Here is a 24,582-nt window from a genome sequence, read left to right as displayed (position 1 = left end):
GCCGGGCGGCGGGCGCACTGCGCGTGCGCCCGCCATTTTTCCCCGGAAAAAAGATGGCGGCGCCCATGGGGAGACACGAGGAGCACCGGGGGAGGTAGGTAAGTATTGGGGGGCTATTGGGGGCCATCGAGGACCACATTTCTCTGTCCTCCGATGTGCGATCACATCGGAGGACAGAGAAATTAAACGGCAAATCGCGTTTTGTTTTTTTTTGTTGCGACCGCCGGTAAACGGTTAATTACCGGCGATCGCAACTCGGGGGTCGGTAAAACCCCCCCGAATCATGTTCTCTGGGGTCTCGGCTACCCTCGGCAACCGAGACCCCAGAGAAAATCCGACTCTGGGGGGCGCTATTCACTTTTTCCACAGCGCCGTTAATTAACGGCGCTGTGGTTTAAGTACCCTTAGCGGCCGCCGTTAAAAGGCGTATCGGCGGTCGTTAAGGGGTTAAACGTTTCCGTCGAAAATACTGGATGCGTTGCATACGTTTTTACGACGGATCCGTTTTTAAAATGGGAGGCTCCCAAATTTGATTGGCTACTGGAAAATATGGAAAACTATATAGTTACTGTTTTTACAGCCCATCTTTAAGGGTTTTAGTTTTGTGGCAGCGATGGAAGGTGTTCTTGGAAGGATTGCGAGTTTGGTTACCGACGTTATCTTTGAGACGAATCACCTGGATATCATAGTGCGGGAGAAGGAGGCGGCAGCGGAAAGGCGTAGGATGCTTCTGCAGCAACGGAGATGGAGACGACTGTGGATTCATCCGATTAATGAACTACGGATGACCCGGGGTGTCCAGTCCACTCTGTACCTGGAGTTGTGGCACAATCCACACAAATTCTATAACTACGTGCGGATGAGGCTGGAAAATTTTGACTTTTTGCTTGCAAAAATGGAGGATGTCATCCGAAGACAGGACACAAGGATGAGGCTTGCCATCACACCGGCGGAGCGGCTGATGGTGACCCTGCGGTAAGCCTCTTTTTTTTATGTCATTGGTCATTTTTAATGTTATATTACATGCTGCAGACAATACTGCGCTGACATACTGCGCACTATTTTCTGCAGCATGTCATTTTTGTTTTGTTTGCGGCCATTCCACTGCTTTTTTTTAAATGTCATTGCTGATATTGAATGTTCTATAACAGACTGCAGAAAATACTGCGCTGAAATATTGCGTTGCATTTTCTGCATTTTTTTTTTTATTTGGGTTTGATGACATGCAACTGCTTTTTTTTCTGTCATTGGTCATTTTTAATGTTATATTACATGCTGCAGACAATACTGCGGTGACATACTGCGCACTATTTTCTGCAGCATGTAATTTTGGTTTTCTGGGCGGACATTCCACTGCTTTTTTTACACCGGTTTCATGCTTGTTTGATTGTGTGTCCCGTCGTTAAAATAACAGTGAAATTAACAGTGCCATATTGAAACTTGTTGGTCTGTGCAATTTTTTTCTAACATTTTTTTTTTTTTTTTTTTTTTCAACCCCTTCATGACCCAGCCTATTTTGGCCTTAATGACCTTGCCGTTTTTTGAAATTCTGACCAGTGTCCCTTTATGAGGTAATAACTCAGGAACGCTTCAACGGATCCTAGCGATTCTGAGATTGTTTTTTCGTGACATATTGGGCTTCATGTTAGTGGTAAATTTAGGTCGATAATTTCTGAGTTTATTTGTGAAAAAAACGGAAATTTGGCAAAAAATTTGAAAATTTCGCAATTTTCACATTTTGAATTTTTATTCTGTTAAACCAGAGAGTTATATGACACAAAATAGTTAATAAATAACGTTTCCCACATGTCTACTTTACATCAGCACAATTTTGGAAACATTTTTTTTTTTTGCTAGGAAGTTATAAGGGTTAAAATTTGACCAGTGATTTCTTATTTTTACAACAAAATTTACAAAACCATTTTTTTTAGGGACCACCTCACATTTGAAGTCATTTTGAGGGTTCTATATGGCTGAAAATACCCAAAAGTGACACCATTCTAAAAACTGCACCCCTCAAGGTGCTCAAAACCACATTCAAGAAGTTTATTAACCCTTCAGGTGTTTCACAGCAGCAGAAGCAACATGGAAGTAAAAAATGAACATTTAACTTTTTAGTCACAAAAATGATCTTTTAGCAACAATTTTTTTATTTTCCCAGCGGTAAAAGGAGAAACTGGACCACGGACGTTGTTGTCCAATTTGTCCTGAGTACGCTGATACCTCATATGTGGGGGTAAACCACTGTTTGGGCGCACGGCAGGGCTCGGAAGGGAAGGAGCGCCATTTGACTTTTTGAATGAAAAATTGGCTCCAATCTTTAGCCCACACCATGTCACGTTTGGAGAGCCCCCGTGTGCCTAAACATTGGAGCTCCCCCACAAGTGACCCCATTTTGGAAACTAGACCCCCCAAGGAACTTATCTAGAAGCATAGTGAGCACTTTAAACCCCCAGGTGCTTCACAAATTGATCCGTAAAAATGAAAAAGTACTTTTTTTTCACACAAAAATTATTTTAGCCTCAATTTTTTCATTTTCACATGGGCAACAGGATAAAATGGATCCTAAATTTTGTTGGGCAATTTCTCCTGAGTACACCAATACCTCACATGTGGGGGTAAACCACTGTTTGGGCACATGGTAAAGCTCGGAAGGGAAGGAGCGCCATTTGACTTTTTGAATGAAAAATTATCTCCATCGTTAGCGGACACCATGTCGCGTTTGGAAAGCCCCTGTGTGCCTAAACATTGGAGCTCCTCCACAAGTGACCCCATTTTGGAAACTAGACCCCCCAAGGAACTCATCTAGAGGCATAGTGAGCACTTTAAACCCCCAGGTGCTTCACAAATTGATCCGCAAAAATGAAAAAGTACTTTTTTTTCACACAAAATTTCTTTTAGCCTCAATTCTTTCATTTTCACATGGGCAACAGGATAAAATGGATCCTAAAATTTGTTGGGCAATTTCTCCTGAGTATGCCGATACCTCATATGTGGGGGTAAACCACTGTTTGGGTGCACGGCAAGGCTCGGTAAGGGAGGCGTGCCATTTGACTTTTTGAATGGAAAATTAGCTCCAATCGTTAGCGGACACCATGTCGCGTTTGGAGAGCCCCTGTGTGCCTAAACATTGGAGCTCCCCTACAAGTGACCCCATTTTGGAAACTAGACCTCCCAAGGAACTAATCTAGATGCATAGTGAGCACTTATAACCTCCAGGTGCTTCACAGAAGTTTATAACGCAGAGCCGTGAAAATAAAAAAATAATTTTTCTTTCCTCAAAAATGATTTTTAGCCCAGAATTTTTTATTTTCCCAAGGGTAATAGGAGAAATTGGATCCCAAATGTTGTTGTCCAGTTTGTCCTGAGTACGATGATACCCCATATGTGGGGGTAAACCACTGTTTGGGCGCACGGCAGGGCTCGGAAGGGAAGGCACGCCATTTGGCTTTTTGAATGGAAAATTAGCTCCAATCATTAGCGGACACCATGTCGCGTTTGGAGAGCCCCTGTGTGCCTAAACATTGGAGCTCCCACACAAGTGACCCCATTTTGGAAACTAGACCTCCCAAGGAACTAATCTAGATGTGTGGTGAGCACTTTGAACCCCCAAGTGCTTCACAGAAGTTTATAACGCAGAGCCGTGAAAATAAAAAATGTGTTTCCTTTCCTCAAAAATATTTTTTTAGCCCAGAATTTTTTTATTTTTGCAAGAGTAACAGGAGAAATTGGACCCCAAAAGTTGTTGTCCAGTTTCTCCTGAGTACGCTGATACCCCATATGTGGGGGTAAACCACTGTTTTGGCACACGTCGGGGTTCGGAAGGGAAGTAGTGACGTTTTGAAATGCAGACTTTGATGGAATGCTCTGCGGGCATCATGTTGCGTTTGCAGAGCCCCTGATGTGCCTAAACAGTAGGAACTCCCCACAAGTGACTCCATTTTGGAAACTAGACCCCCAAGGGAACTTATCTAGATGTGTGGTGAGCACTTTGAACCCCCAAGTGCTTCACAGAAGTTTATAATGCAGAGCCGTGAAAATAATAAATGTGTTTCCTTTCCTCAAAAATATTTTTTTAGCCCAGAATTTTTTATTTTTGCAAGAGTAACAGGAGAAATTGGACCCCAAAAGTTGTTGTCCAGTTTCTCCTGAGTACGCTGATACCCCATATGTGGGGGTAAACCACTGTTTGGGCACATGCCGGGGCTCGGAAGGGAAGTAGTGACGTTTTGGAATGCAGACTTTGATGGAATGGTCTGCGGGCATCATGTTACGTTTGCAGAGCCCCTGATATGCCTAAACAGTAGAAACCCCCCACAAGTGACCCCATTTTGGAAACTAGACCTCCCAAGGAACTTATCTAGATGTGTGGTGAGCACGTTCAACCCCCAAGTGCTTCACAGAAGTTTACAACGCAGAGCCGTGAAAATAAAAAATCATTTTTCTTTCCTCAAAAAAGATGTTTTAGCAAGCAATTTTTTATTTTCACAAGGGTAACAGGAGAATTTGGACCCCAATATTTGTTGCCCAGTTTGTTGTGAGTACGCTGATACCCCATATGTGGGGGTAAACCACTGTTTTGGCACACGTCGGGGTTCGGAAGGGAAGTAGTGACGTTTTGAAATGCAGACTTTGATGGAATGCTCTGCGGGCATCATGTTGCGTTTGCAGAGCCCCTGATGTGCCTAAACAGTAGGAACTCCCCACAAGTGACTCCATTTTGGAAACTAGACCCCCAAGGGAACTTATCTAGATGTGTGGTGAGCACTTTGAACCCCCAAGTGCTTCACAGAAGTTTATAATGCAGAGCCGTGAAAATAATAAATGTGTTTCCTTTCCTCAAAAATATTTTTTTAGCCCAGAATTTTTTATTTTTGCAAGAGTAACAGGAGAAATTGGACCCCAAAAGTTGTTGTCCAGTTTCTCCTGAGTACGCTGATACCCCATATGTGGGGGTAAACCACTGTTTGGGCGCACGTCAGGGCTCGGAAGGGAAGTAGTGACATTTGAAATGCAGACTTTGATGGAATGGTCTGCGGGCGTCACATTGCATTTGCAGAGCCCCTGATGTGCCTAAACAGTAGAAACACCCCACAAGTGACCCCATTTTGGAAACTAGACCCCCGAAGGAACTTATCTAGATGTGTGGTGAGCACTTTCAACCCCCAAGTGCTTCACAGAAGTTTATAACGCAGAGCCGTGAAAATAAAAAATAATTGTTCTTTCCTCAAAAATTATGTTTTAGCAAGTAATTTTTTATTTTTGCAAGGGTAACAGGAGAAATTGGACCCCAACAGTTGTTGCCCAGTTTGTCCTGAGTACGCTGGTACCCCAAATGTGGGGGTAAACCACTGTTTGGGCGCACGTCGGGGCTTGGAAGGGCGGGAGCACCATTTGACTTTTTGAACGCAAGATTGGCTGGAATCAATGGTGGCGCCATGTTGCGTTTGGAGACCCCTGATGTGCCTAAACAGTGGAAACCCCTCAATTCTAACTTCAACACTAACCCCAACACACCCCTAATCCTAATCCCAACTGTAGCCATAACCCTAATCACAACCCTAACCCCAACACACCCCTAACCACAACCCTAACCGCAACACACCCGTAACCCTAATTCCAACCCTAATCCTAACCCTAATCCCAACCGTAACCCTAATCCCAACCCTAACCACAACTGTAACCCCAACACACCCCTAACCCTATCCGTAACCCTAACCACAAGCCTAATCTTAACCCTATTTCAAACCCTAGCCCTAATTCCAACCCTAACTCTAATTCCAACCCTAACCCTAAGGCTATGTGCCCACGTTGCGGATTCGTGTGAGATTTTTCCGCACGATTTTTGAAAAATCTGCAGGTAAAAGGCACTGCGTTTTACCTGCGGATTTACAGCAGATTTCCAGTGTTTTTTTGTGCGGATTTCACCTGCGGATTCCTATTGAGGAACAGGTGTAAAACGCTGCGGAATCCGCACAAAGAATTGACATGCTGCGGAAAATACAACGCAGCGTTTCTGCACGGAATTTTCCGCACCATGGGCACAGCGGATTTGGTTTTCCTTAGGTGTACATGGTACTGTAAACCTGATGGAAAACTGCTTCGAATTCGCAGCGGCCAATCCGCTGCGGATCCGCGGCCAATCCGCTGCGGATCCGCTGCCAATCCGCTGCGGATCCGCGGCCAATCCGCTGCCAATCCGCTGCGGATCCGCGGCCAATCCGCTGCCAATCCGCTGCGGATCCGCGGCCAATCCGCTGCGGATCCGCGGCCAATCCGCTGCCAATCCGCTGCGGATCCGCGGCCAATCCGCTGCCGATCCGCTGCGGATCCGCGGCCGATCCGCTGCGGATCCGCTCTGTGTGCACATGCCATAACCCTACCCCTAACCCTACCCGTAACCCTAACCCTACCCCTAACCCTACCCCTAGTTCTAACCCTAGTTCTAACCCTAACCCTAGTGGGAAAAAAAAAAAAAATAAATTCTTTATTTTATTATTGTCCCTATGGGGGTGATAAAGGGGGGGGGGGTTATTTATTATTTTTTTTATTTTGATCGCTGTGATAGAACCTACCACAGCGATCAAAATGTACCTGTAAGGAATCTGCCGACTGGCAGATTCGGCGGGCGCACTGAGCATGCGCCCGCCATTTTCCAAGATGGCGGCGCCCAGGGAGGAGACGGCCGGACACCGGGAGGATCGGTAAGTATGAAGGGGGTGGTGGGGGGGTGGATCGGAGCACAGGGGGGGTGATCGGAGCACAGGGGGGGGGGGGATCTGAGCAAGGAGGGAGCGGACAGCAGGACGGGGGAGCCGGCAGGCGGACGGAGGGGACCGGAGGACTAACGGAGCACTGGGGGGGCGATCGGTGGGTGTGGGGGGGAGCACTTTAGTATTTCCAGCCATGGCCGATGTTATTGCAGCATCGGCCATGGCTGGATTGTAATATTTCACCAGTTTTTTAGGTGAAATATTACAAATCGCTCTGATTGGCAGTTTCACTTTCAACAGCCAATCAGAGCGATCGTAGCCACGGGGGGGTGAAGCCACCCCCCCTGGGCTGAAGCACCACTCCCCCTCTCCCTGCAGATCGGGTAAAATAGGAGTTAACCCCTTCACCCGATCTGCAGGGACGCGATCATTCCATGACGCATACGCTGCGTCATAGGTCGTTTTGGCACTGACTTTCATGACGCAGCGTATGCGTCAAAGGTCGTTAAGGGGTTAAAGTTTCCTAGCTACGGGTGAATCTATGACTTCGCTCCATTACCAATTCAGGCTGGGCATTTCCACTATCTCTGGAATAGTGAAGGACACATGTCGGGCTATTTGGACCACTTTGCAACCAGAGTATATCCCCCAACCATCCATGGAAATATGGTTGCGAAGTGCTGAAGAGTTTCAGCAAATTTGCAATTTCCCTAATTGTGTGGGTGCAGTTGACGGGAAACATATAAGGATTGCGAAACCGGCAGGAACAGGATCGGAGTATTATAATTATAAGAAGTATTTCTCCATCGTTCTTATGGCTATTGCAGATGCCAACTGCAAGTTCCTTGCCGTGGACATAGGAGCGTATGGACGGTCCAACGATTCCCAAGTTTTTAAAAACTCACCAATGGGTCGTTGCCTTTATGGAGAGAGCTACGATTTCCCGTCAGCCAGACCACTGCCAGGAACAACTGAACCAGCCATGGAATATGTCTGTGTAGGTGATGAAGCCTTTCAACTGTCGCCGCACCTACTGAAACCGTATAGTAGCCGGAACTTAACCCATACCAAGCGGGTCTTTAATTACCGGCTTACTAGAGCACGAAGAGTAGTAGAGTGTTCTTTTGGCATATTGACGGCAAAGTGGCGAGTTCTGCTGACGGCTATCAAACTGAAAAACACAACTATAGATGAGGTAGTTAAAGCCTGTGTGGTGCTCCACAACTTTGTCCTTTCAAAGGAGCCCGTTTCCTTGGATGACGAAGAGTTGGAGACCACCTTGTGGGACTACCGCAGCAGCTCGGTTCGCTCTACAGGTTCTGTTACAAGGATGAGGGACCAGTTTGCCGATTATTTTGTGTCACCTGTCGGGCGGATCCCATGGCAAGACATGATTGTTTAACCTGTTTACCAAGTGTTTGTTTATGTAAAAAATGTGTTTCTTCAGAAAAAAAAAAAAAAAATTACAAAAGAGTGGTTTTCTTGCTAGTAAAACCAATATTTTATACCTGTGACACGTCTGGTGTTTATTTTTATTTTACCTTTGTTATTAGTTACTATATGACCTTAAGAAATCCACACACACAGAGTAGAATTTTAATCAGACTGAAATTTATTTGACCTTTTTTTTTTTTACCAAAAAACATATATATTTTTTATGTACAAACTTTTTTTAAAAAATTTTTCAAAGTTTTTGTTAGAAAATAACTTTTTAACAAACAGACATTTATAAATCTTGAAAGTTTGGGGTGGAGATACGAGGGGAGGAGGGGCTGGAAGGTGGGGAAACCCTACTTGTTTGGGGTGCAGTGGAAGGGGGGGTAAAACCAGGAGGCTGGCCAGAGGAGGGTGGTGTTGGGGTAGGGGGAATACTAACTGGGGAAGGTAAGCTGGGCAAGGAAGAAAACAGTGGGGAATGAATTTGGTTTGGGGGCCGGGATGGGTATGGGGACTGGGTTGGGTATTGTGACTGGGTTGGGTAGTGGGACTGGGTTGGGTAGTGGGACTGGGTTGGGTAGTGGGACTGGGTTGGGTAATGGGGCTGGTGTGGGGATTGGGGCTGGGTTTGGTAATGGGGCTGGTGTGGGGATTGGGTCTGGGTTTGGTAATGGTGCTGGTGTGGGTATTGGGGCTGGGTTTGGTAATGGTGGGTATGTTGTGGAAATGGGGACTGGGGTTGGGCATGGTGTGGAAATGGGGCCTGGGGTGGAAATGGGGCCCTTGGTGGGGCCTGGGGTGGAAATGGGGCCTGGGGTGGAATTGTAGTGGAGGTGTGGGGAGGTGTGTGGGTAGATTGGGGGTCGTTAATGGCCTGCAGTAGAGCATTATGGCAGGTATTCATTACCCGCATCTGTTGCTCAAAAGAAAGATTCTCCATGCTCCTGAGCATGGATTGAAAAAAAATATTGGCCGGATCGGGACTTACAGCTGAATGCAGCCTATCCAAGCAACTGCTGGTTTCCTGGCTTGTTTCACTGATGCGGGATTGCACCATGTTGAAACCAGCAGTCACTTGCTCTCCCAAAATTTTGAAAGAGCCTTGGAAGGATGCATTCAGGTGTAAGAACTCAGGAGCATAGCTCCTTTCCTGACCCCTCTGTCGCTGACGCCACGAACCTAATGGTGGTCTCGAGGTGGCAGGATCAGAGGGGTGGGGTAAAGGGAACGCTAACTGTTCAGCATCAGATGCAAGCAATGAAGCCTGCAATAATGCTCCACTGCTTGGGGCGGATGAAGTGGAGGGGTCAGGAGGGGACAGAGGAGGGGACAGTGGTGTGGGGCCTACCGACGTGGCCCTCAGTGGCGGACTCAGGAGGGATCGCTCCAGAGGGCGCAGAGGAAGATGCAGGCGCCCGGTGGCTGGAGAAGGTGCTGTGAAAGAAAAAACAAAAGAAATTAATACATTGATATGGAAAAGCCCTGACTGAAAGCAAACTAAGTAGACAGGTTAACATGGTTAGTAGTGGGCTGTAGAATACTTACACTCTACTCAGCATTGTTCGCCTCAGGAAGGAGAGGGCCTGGCCATATTTGTATTTGCTCCTCTTCCTTCCTGCTGAGCCACTCGGGGCCTGCATCTCCAGGTTGAATTCCCTCTTAAAGCGATCCCTCAGTGACCGCCACCGCTTCCTAACCTTTCCACCTGTGAAGACAAGAATCAAAAGAAAAAAAAAAAATTGGTAAATGCAATACCTTACAGTCAGCTCAAAACATCACTGGAAAGTGAATACTTACCTAGTTTGCTCAGCTGCTGAGGATGAAGGCTCTCCCACCTTGGAAAGAGGTTGTGACACACTTCGTCCCAGAGCCGACGGGTGACACCGGTATCGGCATGCCTGCGGTCAGCCATGTTCCACAGCCGCTCCCGCTCGCGTACCTCCTCGATGAGACCATCTATGTCGATGTCGTCATCATCGTCATCTCCTGCGGGAGCACGCTGTGAAGCCTGTGCCAAAAAAAAAGAATAAGAAAAACAAACAAATTAGTACACTGAAACACTAAAGTACCAATAGAATCCCCCTCCCAAAAAAAAAACTCACTGATGGCCGACCGCGGCGACGAGTCCGCCGACTCTGGGAGTGTCTGGGAGAACCTTCAGCGGCAGCAGCAGGAGCAGCAGCAGCAGCAGGAGACTGAAATAAAGGAAACAAATTCTCTGTAATGTAGGCATGTTTTCGGTGTATAGTTATGTATGAAAATCTGTTTTGTGTATGGTGCAGTGTGATGTGTGAAACAACTGTTTCACCACTACTTACACTTGGTTCCTCCTCCACTTGCATCTCTCCACCCATCTCGCCCCCTTCTGACAGCTCCTCATCTGATTCAGCTTCCTGTTGAAACATAATTTATGCATGTAGTGATCAAAAAAAATGTAAATAAAAAAAAAAAAAAAAAAATTTTGTGTTAACTTACCAATACACGCTGTTGCTGTGGAGGAGGGCTGTCAGAAGAGGACATTGTTGTGGTAGCAAGGCCGGCGGCTGTGGTCCTGCTGTCTCTGTAAAAGTTAAAATACACTTGCAATCTGCTCTACACATTGAAGTAGCAGATTGGGGTCTTCAAAACTTTGAAAGATTTGTGGCTGTGGTCCTGGTGGGGTGGTCCTGGGCTGACAGGCGGCGGCTGTGGTCCTGGGCTGACGACAGGCGGCGGCTGTGGTCCTGGTGTCTCTGTAAGTTTAAAGACACTTGCAATCTGCTCTACACATTGAAGCAGCAGATTTGGGGTCTTCAAAACTTACTTGTAAAGATTTGTGGCTGTGGTCCTGGTGGGCTGGTCCTGGGCTGACGACAGGCGGCGGCTGTGGTCCTGGTGTCTCTGTAAGTTAAAAGACACTTGCAATCTGCTCTACACATTGAAGTAGCAGATTGGGGGTCTTCAAAACTTACTTTGAAAGATGTGTGGGTGTGGTCCTGGTGGGCTGGTCAGTGGCTGCGGTCCTGGTGTATCTGTAATATGTATAATTGATTTATAGTTAGACCACCCCCTGAACTAGGTAATGTTTAACGATAAACACCCTGCAAAAATGATGTCAGAAATGTTCATTACAGGTGAACACCAAAACACCCCAAAAAAAGTTGCACGTTATAGCATTCATTTCCATGTCCCAAAAAATAACACTTTGAAATGTTAACCCACCATGCTAAAATATATTTGCCACATTTTATTTTAAAAAATCACCTCCCCCCCTAAAAAAAACCTTTACAGTATAAGCTTTATTAAAAAATAAGCCCTCAACCAACTCTGTATTGTATGTGTAACCATTGGTACATACACCAGTTTTAAATTTTCCTTTCTGAAATGATACTACGGACATTTTTTTAACAAACATTTTATTATTTTCTTTTTTTTTTCACTTTTTTTTTTTTTAAAAATCACAATTAGGAGCTGAAATGCTCTTTATTTTAAATACAAGTACATCAACTGCAAATGGTTTTAACAGTAAAATAAAATCAACACTTTTAAATAAAAAAAAAAAACCACACTCACACATTCAAACCACAAGCTGCAGACCACTAGACTTTTAAAAAATACATCAGATTTAAAAAAAAAAAAAAAAAACACATTTAAACCACATGCTGCACAGACCACTATACAGTCAATACATCAGAAAAAGGCAATTAACCAATTAAAGCATGGACAAATGCACATGCAATCAACAAGACGCACACAAACATGCATGGTATGTGTCCACATTCCGGATCGCATCAGGATTTGGTCAGGATTTTCCATCAGTATTTGTAAGCCAAAACCAGGAGTGTAACAATTAGAGGGAAAGTTTAATAGGAAAACAGGCACACTTTTGCTTTTATCACCCACTCCTGGTTTTGGCTTACAAATACTGATGGAAAATCCTGACCAAATCCTGATGCAATCCTGAACATGGACACATACCCTCCCACATGAACAGGCATAAGATTGGCAAAGGCATAATAAGGTGCAGGCACATGAAGACATACTTACAAAAGCACACAGCCGTACAAAAAAAAAAAAAAAAGAACGCACATAAGCTTTATGCAAATACACATATGTACAACAAAGGCAGAAAGGTGAACCCAATCAGAAGACGCATACGCACACACACACACATTTTTACACACACACGTAAAAAAGGCTGGCAGTCCTCCGGCTGTAGCTGGATGTCTTCACAGTGTCAGGCCTCAGGGTGGATCTGGACTCTAGCATGGCACTGGCTGGTGCAGGACGATGGCAGGCCTCAGGTTCTCTTCAGGTTTTAAGCTCTTGCTGTAGTCAGTAGTACCTCATACACACAGAAATGCACAGGCACACAGATGCACACAAAAATTGCAATACTCACACTGGCTCTATGGTGGCTGGAGTCTTGTGGCTGGCTCCTTCCTGTGGCTGGCTCCTGTGGCTGGCTCCTGTGTCAGGCTGGGGTCTTATGGCTGGGGTCCTGTTGCTGGCTCCTTCCTGTGGCTGGCTCCTGTGGCAGGCTGGGGTCTTGTGGCTGGGGTCTTGTGGCTGGGGTCTTATGGCTGGGGTCCTGTTGCTGGCTGGGGTCTTGTGGCTGGCTGGGGTCTTGCTGGCAGTCTTCTCTCTTGGTCTTCTTGCTGGCATATGTGGGGTTGAAGGCCCAGGCCAGGTTTATATAGATTTGGGGGTGTCTGGCCAATTGGCAACAAAATTCTGCTTCTGAGCATGCTCAGTGTAAAAAAAACGTATTGCAGCGCTGTATTGCGTCGTACGACGTGTCCCGACGCATCAGTCGCTCATAGGCTTCCATTGCAGCCAACGACGTATGCCGCAGGATGCGTCGCGACACGTTTTTTAGGCGGAGACCAAAAACGTTACAATCAATGTTTTTTTGAGACGACGTGTCGCCAAATTTTGACGCATACGTCGTAAAACGTACACGACGTATGTCAATCCGTCGCAATACGTCGCCAATACAAGTCTATGGGGAAAAAACGCATCCAGCAAAAACTTTTGCTGGATGCGTTTTTTCGAAAAAAAGACGTTTTGAGACGTAATGCAGTTAACGCTAGTGTGAAAGTAGCCTAAGTTAGAAAAAAATGCGTGAGTACACTAATTTCATATCCATGTCCAGTCTGAGGGGCCAGCCATCCCTGTGGAGTGATTGTGTTTTAGTTCTAGAACGTTCTTCCTTCTCCATTCTGTCAATCCTTGAAAATCTTTGTTACACAAGTGTGGTCTGATATTTTTTCACGGACCCAAATATGTGCACAGCCCCATAGAATATCATAGGTACAAATACTATCCATGAAAACCGCAGATGGCACTCATACGAGAAAATCAGCCGTATACACGAGTGTTTACTGGGACCAATTTTCCTTTTCTCATTAATGGCTCTGGTTCATCCACCAGTTGTTCTGGTGTACCATTTTTAACCAAGTATGAAGTCTTAATGGGGTTGTCCATTATTAGGACAACCCCTTCTTGAACTAAATGTTTGGCCCTGATAAAATAAATAAAAAAAAAAAAAAGCTATACTCAGCTCTCATGTTAGCCCCGTTCCAGCGGTGTCGGCACTCGTGCTGTGTTGGAACACATGGTGCCTGGCGTCACACTTCCTCTTTATGTTCAATCCATACAAAGGTGGGGACCGTGACCCCAGCACTGATTGGGTGCCAGGCACCACGTGTTACAACACCGCACCGCATTTATTTTATATTGTGATAGATTGGACATTTCTGAACTCTGCGATACCAAATATTTTTTTAGGCTGGTTTCACATTTGCGTTTAAAAAAACGCATGTGGTGAAAAAACGCATGTAAACGCGTGCAAACGCTGCGTTTTTTAGACGGCGTTTTGCCGCGTTTACATGCATTTTTTCCTGCGTTTGCGTTTTTGAAACGCATGCTGAGAAGTGTGTGACAGCTGCCAATCATCAAAATCAACTAGAAAACCCACTATAAATAGAAATAGCTAGGGTTAGGGGTAGGGTTAGGATCCCTAGGGGTAGGGTTAGGATCCCTAGGGTTAGGGGTAGGGTTAGGATCCCTAGGGTTAGGGTTAGGATACCTAGGGGTAGGGGTAGGGTTAGGGTTTGGATCCCTTTATCACCTTGATGGTGGGGGGTGGCTTATAAGTGTGTATTCTTGTTTTTTTCTATAAAAACACATGCATTTTTAACGCAAACAAACGCATGTGCTTAAAAACGCATGCGTTTACATAGACAGCAATACGTTTTTTTGCGGCAAAAAAACGCCGCTAAAAATTACTACAGGTTGCATTTCTGCAACAAAACGCAAGCATAAAAAAAAGCATGCGTTGTCAAAACGCGGCAAAACGCATGCGTTTTTAATGTTAAGTATAAAAAAAAACGCATGCGTTTTTTAGCACTAAAACGCAGCGGCAAAAAACGCAAGTGTGAAACCAGCCTTAAAAATATTCTTTTATCTTCAATGGGGCAAAAAGGGGGTGTTTCAAACCTTTTTTTTTTTCCTTCACATTTTTGAAAACTTTTTTTTCCCACTTTATTTAATAGTTCCCTTAGGAGACTTGAAGCTTCGATCATCAGATTACCTGTGCTATGTATAGCAAAAATCACAAACTCCTATGAACGCTGGCCACGAGCTGGCATTCGCAGGAGTATCATAATAATAAACACGGGGGTCTTCAGCATGCCTCCAGTTGTCATGATAACCAATCAGCGCCTTGTGATCCCGTTACATGTTCGCCAATGGAAGAGTGGAATGACGCTTGCCCCGCTGTCAACCTCTGACAGCAGCATTTAACAAGTTAATAGCTACGGGCTGAGCACTGCTCCTCCTGTGCCTGTTAAAGGCACATGACAGCTGATCAAATCCGCTGTCATATGTGGGGAAAGATGCGGGCTCAGCATTGGAGCCCCCATCAGAGACAAGTCATAATGAAAACCACAGCACTTCTGGGGATAGATGCACAAGTAGAATCCTGGTCCCTAATTCAATAGGAAAGAGACCACCAAGAAGACAACAGAGGAGACCAATGTAAGAGGAGACTATGAGAATTACTCGTAAATCATCTCTAGTTGTCACTATATATCTAAATGTCAGTATTTCACAGTTGTCTCTGCTGCAGAAATGTTTGTCCTTCTGCCCAGTGTATAAATGTAGCACTTTCAATCTGGAGCTGGATGTACAGCGGTTTTATAGGAACTTGCGCTTAAAGGCTCATTTCTTTAATGCGGTCTCCTCTACTTCACTCACTACCACACAATCAGCACTGATTATCTCTAGTAGCCTAGAGCCCCCGTCACACTAAGCGAGGTCGCTAGCGAGATCGCTGCTGAGTCACAAGTTTTGTGACGCAACAGCGACCTCAGTAGCGATCTCGCTATGTTTGACACGTAGCAGCGACCAGGCCCCTGCTGTGAGATCGCTGGTCGTGTCGGAATGGCCTGGACCTTTTTTTGATCGTTGAGGTCCCGCTGGGTAGCACACATCGCTGTGTTTGACACCTTACCAACGACCTCGTTGACTACAACGTCACACAGGACGTCCCTCATCGAGGTCTGAATCGTCATAATAGCTGCCATGTGACAGGGTCACGACGACCAACGACATCGTTGTACAGGTCGCCGCATCGCTGCTGCGTCGTTGGGAAGATCTCACTATTTGACATCTCACCAGCGACCACATAGCGACGCAGCAACGATCCCTGACAGGTCGTATCGTTGTCGGGATCGCTTTAGCGTCGCTAAGTGTGACGGGGCCTTAGGTCTCCAAACCAAGATCTCTCTTCGGCCCCCACTAGGAGCTCCTCCACTCAAAATGTTTAGCGACTTTCATGGTCAGGAATTCAATTACGGTATTTAAGATCCAATATAGAATGGGGCTGTTTGTATATCTATAATTACCTCGCACCCTTACGATCCGTCACAGAGGACAAAGAGCAGCTGGCAAAGGGGGTGCAACTGTTGTCATGGATAGCACTGATTATCTTTACAGATAGTGCTACAGTTGTCTATTGACCAACCTGTGGTCTATCCAAGAAAATTTATATCACCTTGGAACAACACTTAGGGTACCGTCACACAGTGGCATTTTCATCGCTACGACGGCACGATTCGTGACGTTCTAGCGATATAGTTACGATATCGCTGTGTCTGACACGCTACTGCGATCAGGGACCCCGCTGAGAATCGTACGTCGTAGCAGATCGTTTGAAACTTTCTTTCGTCGCTGGATCTCCCGCTGTCATCGCTGGATCGTTGTGTGTGACAGCGATCCAGCGATGCGTTCGCTTGTAACCAGGGTAAACATCGGGTTACTAAGCGCAGGGCCGCGCTTAGTAACCCGATGTTTACCGTGGTTACCAGCGTAAAAGTAAAAAAAAAAAACGTACATACTCACCATCTGATGTCCGTCAGGTCCCTTGCCGTCTGCTTCCCGCTCTGACTGTCTGCCGGCCGGAAAGTGAGAGCAGATCACAGCGGTGATGTCGCCGCTGTGATCTGCTTTCACTTTACGGCGGCACTCAGTCAGAGCGGGAAGCAGACGGCAAGGGACCTGACGGACATCAGATGGTGAGTATGTACGGGTTTTTTTTTTTACTTTTACGCTGGTAACCACGGTAAACATCGGGTTACTAAGCGCGGCCCTGCGCTTAGTAACCCGATGTTTACCCTGGTTACCAGCGAACCTCGGCATCGTTGGTCGCTGGAGAGCGGTCTGTGTGACAGCTCCCCAGCGACCACACAACGACTTACCAACGATCACGGCCAGGTCGTATCGCTGGTCGTGATCGTTGGTAAATGTGAGACGGTACCCTTAGCAGCAGGAATCAGTGACGAAAAGACTTGACTACCTCTTTAAAAAGAATCCAGTAACACCAGTCTTATACATTCTGCCATTCTGTTGGAATAAACATCTCATTAATATTCTTGACACATATATGTCCAGAAAGATCAGAGGCAAATTAACCACAGATTTGCATATTAAGGACTCAGATCGCTATATTTTCGTGTGTACTGTCTTATTTTTTTTCCATAAATCAATAGTTACTCTTTACATGTGAGAGATGTGTAAGGGGACTCCTAATCTATGCTATTTTTGTTTTGTCTACAGCTTTGGTGAACCAAGCATCTAATTCTTCCCAGTATCGGCAGCTTCAGCTTTACCGCCATGAAATGCAGCACTTTGTGAAGGTTATCCAGGGTTACATCGCTAACCAGATTCTGCACGTCACTTGGAGTGAATTCAAGAACAAACTTCACACCGTCAATAACCTGGAGGAAATTCGCAAGACGCACACAGAATACCTCAATAAGGCACTCTTCAGGTAGGAACCAATGTGATCAACTGAAAGGGTTCCGTGTAGCCTAATTACTGTAAATAATCCTAAACCCTCTGTCCTGTAGGACGATTTGGTTACAGTGATATCTGCCTTCTGACAATCTGTCAGATTTATGTGCGTCACAGCAGTAGTAAACTTCAGAGATTGTCCAGTTGGAAAAACGATATATATTTTTTTAAAGCAGATCATTCTTATTGAGAACGTACAAAATTTGCATGTAACAGATAAAGGACATTTAATCAAAATCCATCCCAACACGTACCTAATATTGTATAATGCTATTCAGTCATCCTCTGCCCCTACAATGCAAACCCTCAGACACTTTGTATAACCTACAGACTAAGGCTGCTGTCACACTAGCAGTATTTGGTCAGTATTTTACATCAGTATGTGTAAGCCAAAACCAGGAGTGGAACAAATAGAGGAAAAGTATAATAGAAACATATGCACCACTTCTGCATTTATCACCCACTCCTGGTTTTGGCTTACAAATACTGATGGAAAATACTGACCAAATACTCCTAGTGTGACGGCAGGCCTAATTCATATAAAATGTGACTTGTAGGATCATTAATGTATAGGATCTATAATATGTTACATTTTCCATGACATCAAACATTCTTTCAAGTACATGAATTGGATTTGGCATACCAGAGGTGTCAAGCCATGGACCCCATATCCTTTCAAATTTATAAAAGATGGAAAAACTATGTTCAACTGTGTTCCTAATATAAATCTACAGAACTACTAATGACTTGTATTAGTAAATGTGCTCTAATCTCTAGCGATCAAGTAATCCACTTCTAGATTGTACTGGTTAAAGTAGTTGGGTGCGAAGGGGGCTGGCCAATTTACATCAGTTAACTATTCTTTTTCTGCCATTCCCTCTCCACATGTTTGCTTTTGGTGTTATCAGTACTGTCCTAGAACCTCCACTTTTGGCTTCTGCTTGACATGGGGCAGCTTGTAAATGAGACAGACTGTCCTTTGTCAAGCAGAAGCCAGAAGTGGAGCTTCTAAGACAGTACTGATGAGATCAAGATGCCTTTTGATAATTCAAGAAAATGAGTAAGTTCTACATATTCATATTAGAAAGATTTTCCATTGAAAAATTACTGATGGAAAACAAATTTGCTCTTGTAATTCCCCATATTGGGGGATGTGCGTATGAACATACAGAAAGATGGGTATAAACCTAGAGTACAGCTGAATTATAAATGGGGTGATCTTATCAAATTTGCTATATATACCTGCTGCCTAGTTAATAAAGGTATTTCATAAGACATAATAGAAAGCAGTGCTCATCATAGAAACTAATTTAAACAAAATCATTACTTTTTTGTTTCCAAAATAGCATTGGTAAACTGATGGTAAAAGATAACGATATGCAGCCTTCTCTGGAATCTTTTATTTTTTTAATGTACTTATGTTATGGCAGCTTTTTCTATGCAAAATCTGCAACAAATGACAAAAGCTGGTTTATTCTGGTAATCTGCTTGTTTTGCAGGGGATTGCTGACAGAGAAAGCTGCCCCTTTAATGAACGTCATCCACAGCATCTTCAGCCTTATTCTGAAATTTCGCACACAGTTAATATCTCAGTCGTGGACGTGTGACAAGGAAAAGCAGATGGCCTGTCATCCCAACTATGGACTTATGCAGCAATCCTATGACACCTTCAAGTATTACTCTGATTTTCTATTTGAAGGTAAGTCTTAGTAGTTCTTTCCCATTGTTTTTTTTCACTTTAACAAGCAGTTTAACTTCCATGTTTCATACAGCATCTAAATTGAAGATTCTTATAGTGAAGACTCATATTTTTTATTTTTTTTTATCCATCTGAGGTTTTGGTTTTCGCAAAAAAGAAAAACAACAAAACACATTGTGGCCCTCATTTATTATTTGCATTTTTCTTCATTGCTGTCTTTGTGCAAAATCATTCAATATGGAGCACTCGGTTTATTTTACTGAAAAGGTCTTTATTTTTGCCTGACTTTGTTAGAACAAAAAGTTGCATCTTCTGCAAAAATATACACCAAAAAAACTACAGGGGGAGGAATGGAGTACATTTGTTAAAAAAATCATGGAGTGTGAAAAGGTTAAAAGAAAGGTGCAAAATCAGTCACTAATTGAGGGCTATTCACACCCAAAAAAAACCTGTTACTAATGTTTGTGGTCCTGTGGTTCAATGCTAACTTGCTTTTTGTGTTCCAGTGGTGACCAAGCTTGTAAATCGAGGATATCAACCACATCTGGAAGACTTCTTACTGCGGATTAATTTTAATAGTTATTATAAAGAGAAGTGAGTAGAACACTGACGCTTCCCTGTAATATGTGCAATATATAAATGTAAAATAAAGATTTAAGATTTTCATAAAATCTAATGTTTTCGTTGAATCTCTTCGTATCGGGTCAGAACAATTGTTCCACTTTATGCGACAAGTTACACTTTTTTCATTTTTATATCAGCTTCAAAAGAGCAATTATTAAGGGTAACAGCAAGAGTATCCTCGCCAAGTTTCTGACACACCATTAGGTTAAGCTCTAATGCTGGCTACACAAAAAACGCCATTACTTAGTTCCAGTAATGTGGATTGGGCTCATAGAAATCTCAGACCTGCTGCGCTTTCATTTTTTAATGGAGCATAAATTTACCTGCGGTGCGTTTTATATCCCCAACCTATCAGTTTTTGCTTGCATTTATGCTGAGTTTTATAGGCAGATTGGTTCAGAGAATTGTATGAGATGCAGAAAATCCGCAGGTAAGACGCATATGCGAAAACGCATTGAAAATGCATGTAATCCACACAACTGTATCAATGAAGCTTTTCAAAGCCAAGTTCCAGCGTATCATAAACGAGGCAGATTTGCAAGTCACTGTTAGGCTGCCGTCACACGCTCAGTATTTTACATCAGTATTTGTAAGCCAAAACCAGGAGTGGGTGATAAATGCAGAAGTGGTGCATAAGTTTCTATTATACTTTTCCTCTAACTGTTCCACTCCTGGTTTTGGCTTACAAATACTGATGTAAAATACTGTCCAAATACTGCTAGTGTGACGGCAGCCTTAGTTATACTGCATCGGGTGTATAGAAACCCTCAGTTTCTTCACAAAATAGGAATGCGGTCTGATGACGCTTGTCCTGGTAATATACATGTCTTTTGGGAGGGTGTCCCAATTGGGCGCCTTTGGAGTAGGGTGGTCCAAAGTCACAGTAAATTTCATCCATAATCTAAACTTATTTCTATGACACCTGCATTAAAAATTCCCTACACTAACAGATATTCTATTTTTTTTCTCTTCCTGTGTAATCACTATTCGAGTGACCCAATGCAGGCTCGGATTCTCAAAGCGTCAGCAAAATTTTAGTGGAAAAAAATGGTAATATTTCATTTACTCAGCCTAATGTTATACAAGTTTGTGAATCGCCCAAGGGTTAAAAATGCTCACTACTCCCCTAGATGAATTCCTTGAGAGGTGTAGTGTTCAAAATGGGTTCAGCTGTGGGGGGTTTCAGCTGTTTTGGCATGTCAAAGGCTCTTCAAATGTGACATGGTATCCGCAACCTATTCCAGCCAAAATAGAAGTCATTCCCTTCCCAGCCCTGAGCCCAAACAGTTGTTTACTCGGACTCCCATGACAGCACGACGAGAGAGGGGATCCGCCCATTAGGAACAGGAAACCTACAGATACAAAAGGGCGGCACCTCTCCCCTGCATCAGTTGGTTTCCTGTTCCTAAAGGGACGGGTGCCTACAGATTGATCTAAAGGAGCCCAGGCCGGCCGGACCGAATCTGGTAGCGGGGGGGTCTCCTACCTCGGCCGGTGCGTAGAACCCTGGAGACGCCACGGTGGTCCTGGCTGGACTGCACGCGGTGGCGTTCGCAGCAGGGAGCGGAGTCCGGAGGATTTTCCTGCCTCCATCAGCGTCAGCGCCGGTAAGTATATTCCATTGGTGGTGCAGCGGTGCGGCGAATATGGGGTGCCGGCGTCAGGACTGTGGGTGAACACCCGGAGCGCTGCGGTCCGTCCCCGGCATCCTGCACCGCTCTCAGCGTGTGCTGGAGCATTTCCGGGTGCGGTGACGTGAGGGGGCAGAGTTAGTAGCCGCTTCCGGGTCGCCGGGTGTCTGCGCATGCGCAGTCAATCCAAGATGGCGGCGCCCATCGCATCCTGAATGCCAGTTTTTCCCACAAGGTTTCCTGCCCTCCCTGCTGTATCCTGAGCCAATAGGGTAGCGCTGGCCTATCTGCTGACCGGATCCAAGGGGGATTTAAGCAGGTGACGACTGCAGAACCCTGCTTTTGGTCGCAAGTCGTCATGGAGAGTGGTGGTGAGCAGCAGCAGCAGCAGCTGCTGGATGAGGTGTGTCAGAAGCCCAAAGACAAGGACAGAAGCGACCAGTCCAGTCGAAGAAGCTCATCCGCAAAAGGATCCAGAGCTTCGGCTAGGAAAGAACCCCCTCGTATTCCGGTACTTACTTTGGCGCACGGGTAAGGGATCTACATGAAAGTTCACTCTGTGACGCAGGCCCCTTATACTTTATCATTCTAGGGGAAGAAAAGCACGGACAAGTCAAAGCATAAGGAATGTGCCCTCTGTGGGGACCCCTTACCTGATTCTTGTCCCAAAAAATTATGTGCCCCCTGTATACAACAGACGGTGAGGTCTACAGGAGTGGTTGGGTGGAAGTGACATTAGGTCAGATAGTAGTTATCACCTATATTGTCGTCCCCTAGGTAGCGGAAGAATCTGTGAGTGCGGCTAACCTGAAGGAAATGATCCGTTTGGAAGTAAGGGAATCCCTACGGTCCCTATCCCAAGCGGGAGGTTCAAAACATAGGACCCCCCTGAACTCTAATTCTTCGGAGGAAGAAAGAGAAGAGGGTGCCTATCACTCAAGTCCTTCCTCTTCTTCAGATGAGGAGTCTGGACGATTCTGTCTACCCCTGGACAGAATTGACAAAGTCGTCAAGTCTGTTAGAGGCACAATGGGTATAGAAGAGCCCAGGCCGCAGCCCTCAAAACAGGATATGATGTTCAGCGGATTGGATCGTAAAAAACATAGATCTTTTCCAGTGAACGAAAAGATTCAAGACTTGATCCTCCGGGAATGGAAGAAACCGGAAAAGAAGGGTTCCTTACCGCCAGCATTAAAACGCAGGTACCCTTTTGATGATCCGGTTGTAGAGACATGGGATAAAGCCCCTAAGTTGGAGGCGGCGGTGGCAAAAGCATCCAAGAGAGCCTCGTTGCCATTTGAGGATATGGGGACCCTCAAGGACCCCCTTGATAGGAAAGCGGACATTTTCCTTAAGGGTACCTGGGAGACGGCGGCAGGATCTCTCAGACCAGCGGTTGCCGCGACATGTACAGCCAGGTCTTTAATGGTCTGGCTGGATCAGTTAGTCCCAGCTCAAGGACGGCGCTTCCAGAGATACTATTCTGAAGGCTTTACCAACAATTCAAAATGCTGTGGCCTTTCTATCAGACGCTTCGGTGGACTCAGTCAGGATGGCGGCTAGAGCGGCAGGGCTCTCCAACGCGGCTCGTAGAGCCTTATGGTTGAAGTGCTGGTCAGGCGACATTCAATCCAGAGCTAAACTCTGCGCAATCCCGTGTAAGGGAGAATATCTCTTTGGTCCAACTCTGGATGAGTTGCTGGAGAAAGCGGGGGATGACAAGAAGAAATTTCCTAATCCGTCTTCAGCATCCTACCGTCGGCCCTTCAATAGAAGGAGATTTGGTTGCGGAAAGAAACGCGGGTCCTCACCCTCTAGAGAGAGTTTTAGATGGGAGGATAGACGCGGAAGAGGTACGGGCTATATGTTTCGCCGTTCCTCAAAAGAACAGAAAAAGCCGGACCAATGACTAGCAATCCCCGTGGGGGGTAGACTCAGCATTCTCTTCAGCATGGTTTGACATTACGAACAGTAAATGGGTCCGAGGCATTATAGCAAAAGGTCTAAAACTTGACTTCAATCACTGGCCTCGAGATAAATTTAAGTTAACCCCTTTACGTTCCTCCCCCCTTGAACAAGCAGCCCTGGAAGCAGAGGTCATGAACTTATGCTCCAAGAATGTTTTGATCGAAATCCCAGGATCAGAAAAAGGGAGTGGATTCTACTCTCCTCTTTTTCTGATCAAGAAGCCAGACGGATCGTTTAGAACGATCATAAATCTCAAAAGCCTTAATGAGTTTCTGGTCAATGAATCATTCAAAATGGAAACAATCAGTACAGCAATAAAAATGTTGTTTAAACACTGCTTCATGGTAGTTGTAGATTTAAAGGACGCATACTATCATGTTCCAATACATGAAGACTTCCAGAGATTCCTGAGAGTAGCTGTGACAATGGAGGGACAGATTCGTCACTTCCAGTTCAGAGCTCTTCCCTTTGGCTTATCAGCGGCTCCTAGGGTATTTACAAAGTTAGTGGCCGAGTGTTATGATTCTAGTGGTAGAGAATCTCTGGTATTCAGACTAAGTCCGCAATAACATAGAACTGCTCTAGGGAGGTGGAAACTAGGCTAACCGCATAACTGATCCTAACACACAACTAGAAGTAGCCGGTGAACGTGCCTACGTTGATTCTAGACGTCTCGAGCCAGCCGGAGAACTGACTACCCCTAGAGGGAAAATAAGACCTCACTTGCCTCCAGAGAAATTAACCCCAAAGATATAGAAAGCCCCCAACAAATAATAACGGTGAGGCAAGAGGAAAACACAAACGTAGAGATGAACTAGATTTAGCAAAGCTAAAGCAGACTCGAGATAAATCAGATTTTTATGATCAGTCAAGACCACCACACGATGCTTAGCTCCCTCGAGCCAATGACGCCACTCCTCAAATGCCCACTTCATAGCCAACAACTCCCGATTACCAACATCATAGTTCCGCTCAGCAGGCGAAAATTTTCTGGAAAAAAAAGCGCATGGCCTCATCACAGAGCAATCAGAGCTTCTCTGCGACAAAACGGCCCCCGCACCAATCTCAGAAGCATCAACTTCAATCTGGAAGGGAAGAGAGACATCCGGCTGGCACAAGACTGGTGCTGAAGTAAACCGGCGCTTCAGCTCCCGAAAGGCCTCCACGGCCGCAG

At 45.2% G+C, this 24,582-nt stretch overlaps 1 protein-coding gene across 5 annotated transcripts in view; it reads left to right on the top strand.

Moving 5' to 3' along the window:
- Nucleotides 1–19,856, top strand: part of TUBGCP6 (tubulin gamma complex component 6) — a 96,366-nt gene extending 76,510 nt beyond the window's left edge. For all 5 annotated transcript variants that reach the window (XM_077264908.1, XM_077264907.1, XM_077264904.1 and 2 more), the window contains exons 24-26: nt 17,250–17,463; nt 18,986–19,185; nt 19,692–19,856. In XM_077264908.1, the coding sequence (XP_077121023.1) occupies nt 17,250–17,463; nt 18,986–19,185; nt 19,692–19,783 (506 nt within the window). In that variant the 3' untranslated portion in view covers nt 19,784–19,856. The remainder of the gene's footprint in view (nt 1–17,249; nt 17,464–18,985; nt 19,186–19,691) is intronic.
- Nucleotides 19,857–24,582: the final 4,726 nt, after the last annotated feature.

Source organism: Ranitomeya variabilis, chromosome 5 (genome assembly GCF_051348905.1).
Source record: "Ranitomeya variabilis isolate aRanVar5 chromosome 5, aRanVar5.hap1, whole genome shotgun sequence".
Taxonomy (NCBI): domain Eukaryota; kingdom Metazoa; phylum Chordata; class Amphibia; order Anura; family Dendrobatidae; genus Ranitomeya; species Ranitomeya variabilis.
The sequence above is the reverse complement of the archived record's forward strand: the minus strand, read 5'-3'. Positions and strand labels throughout refer to the sequence as shown.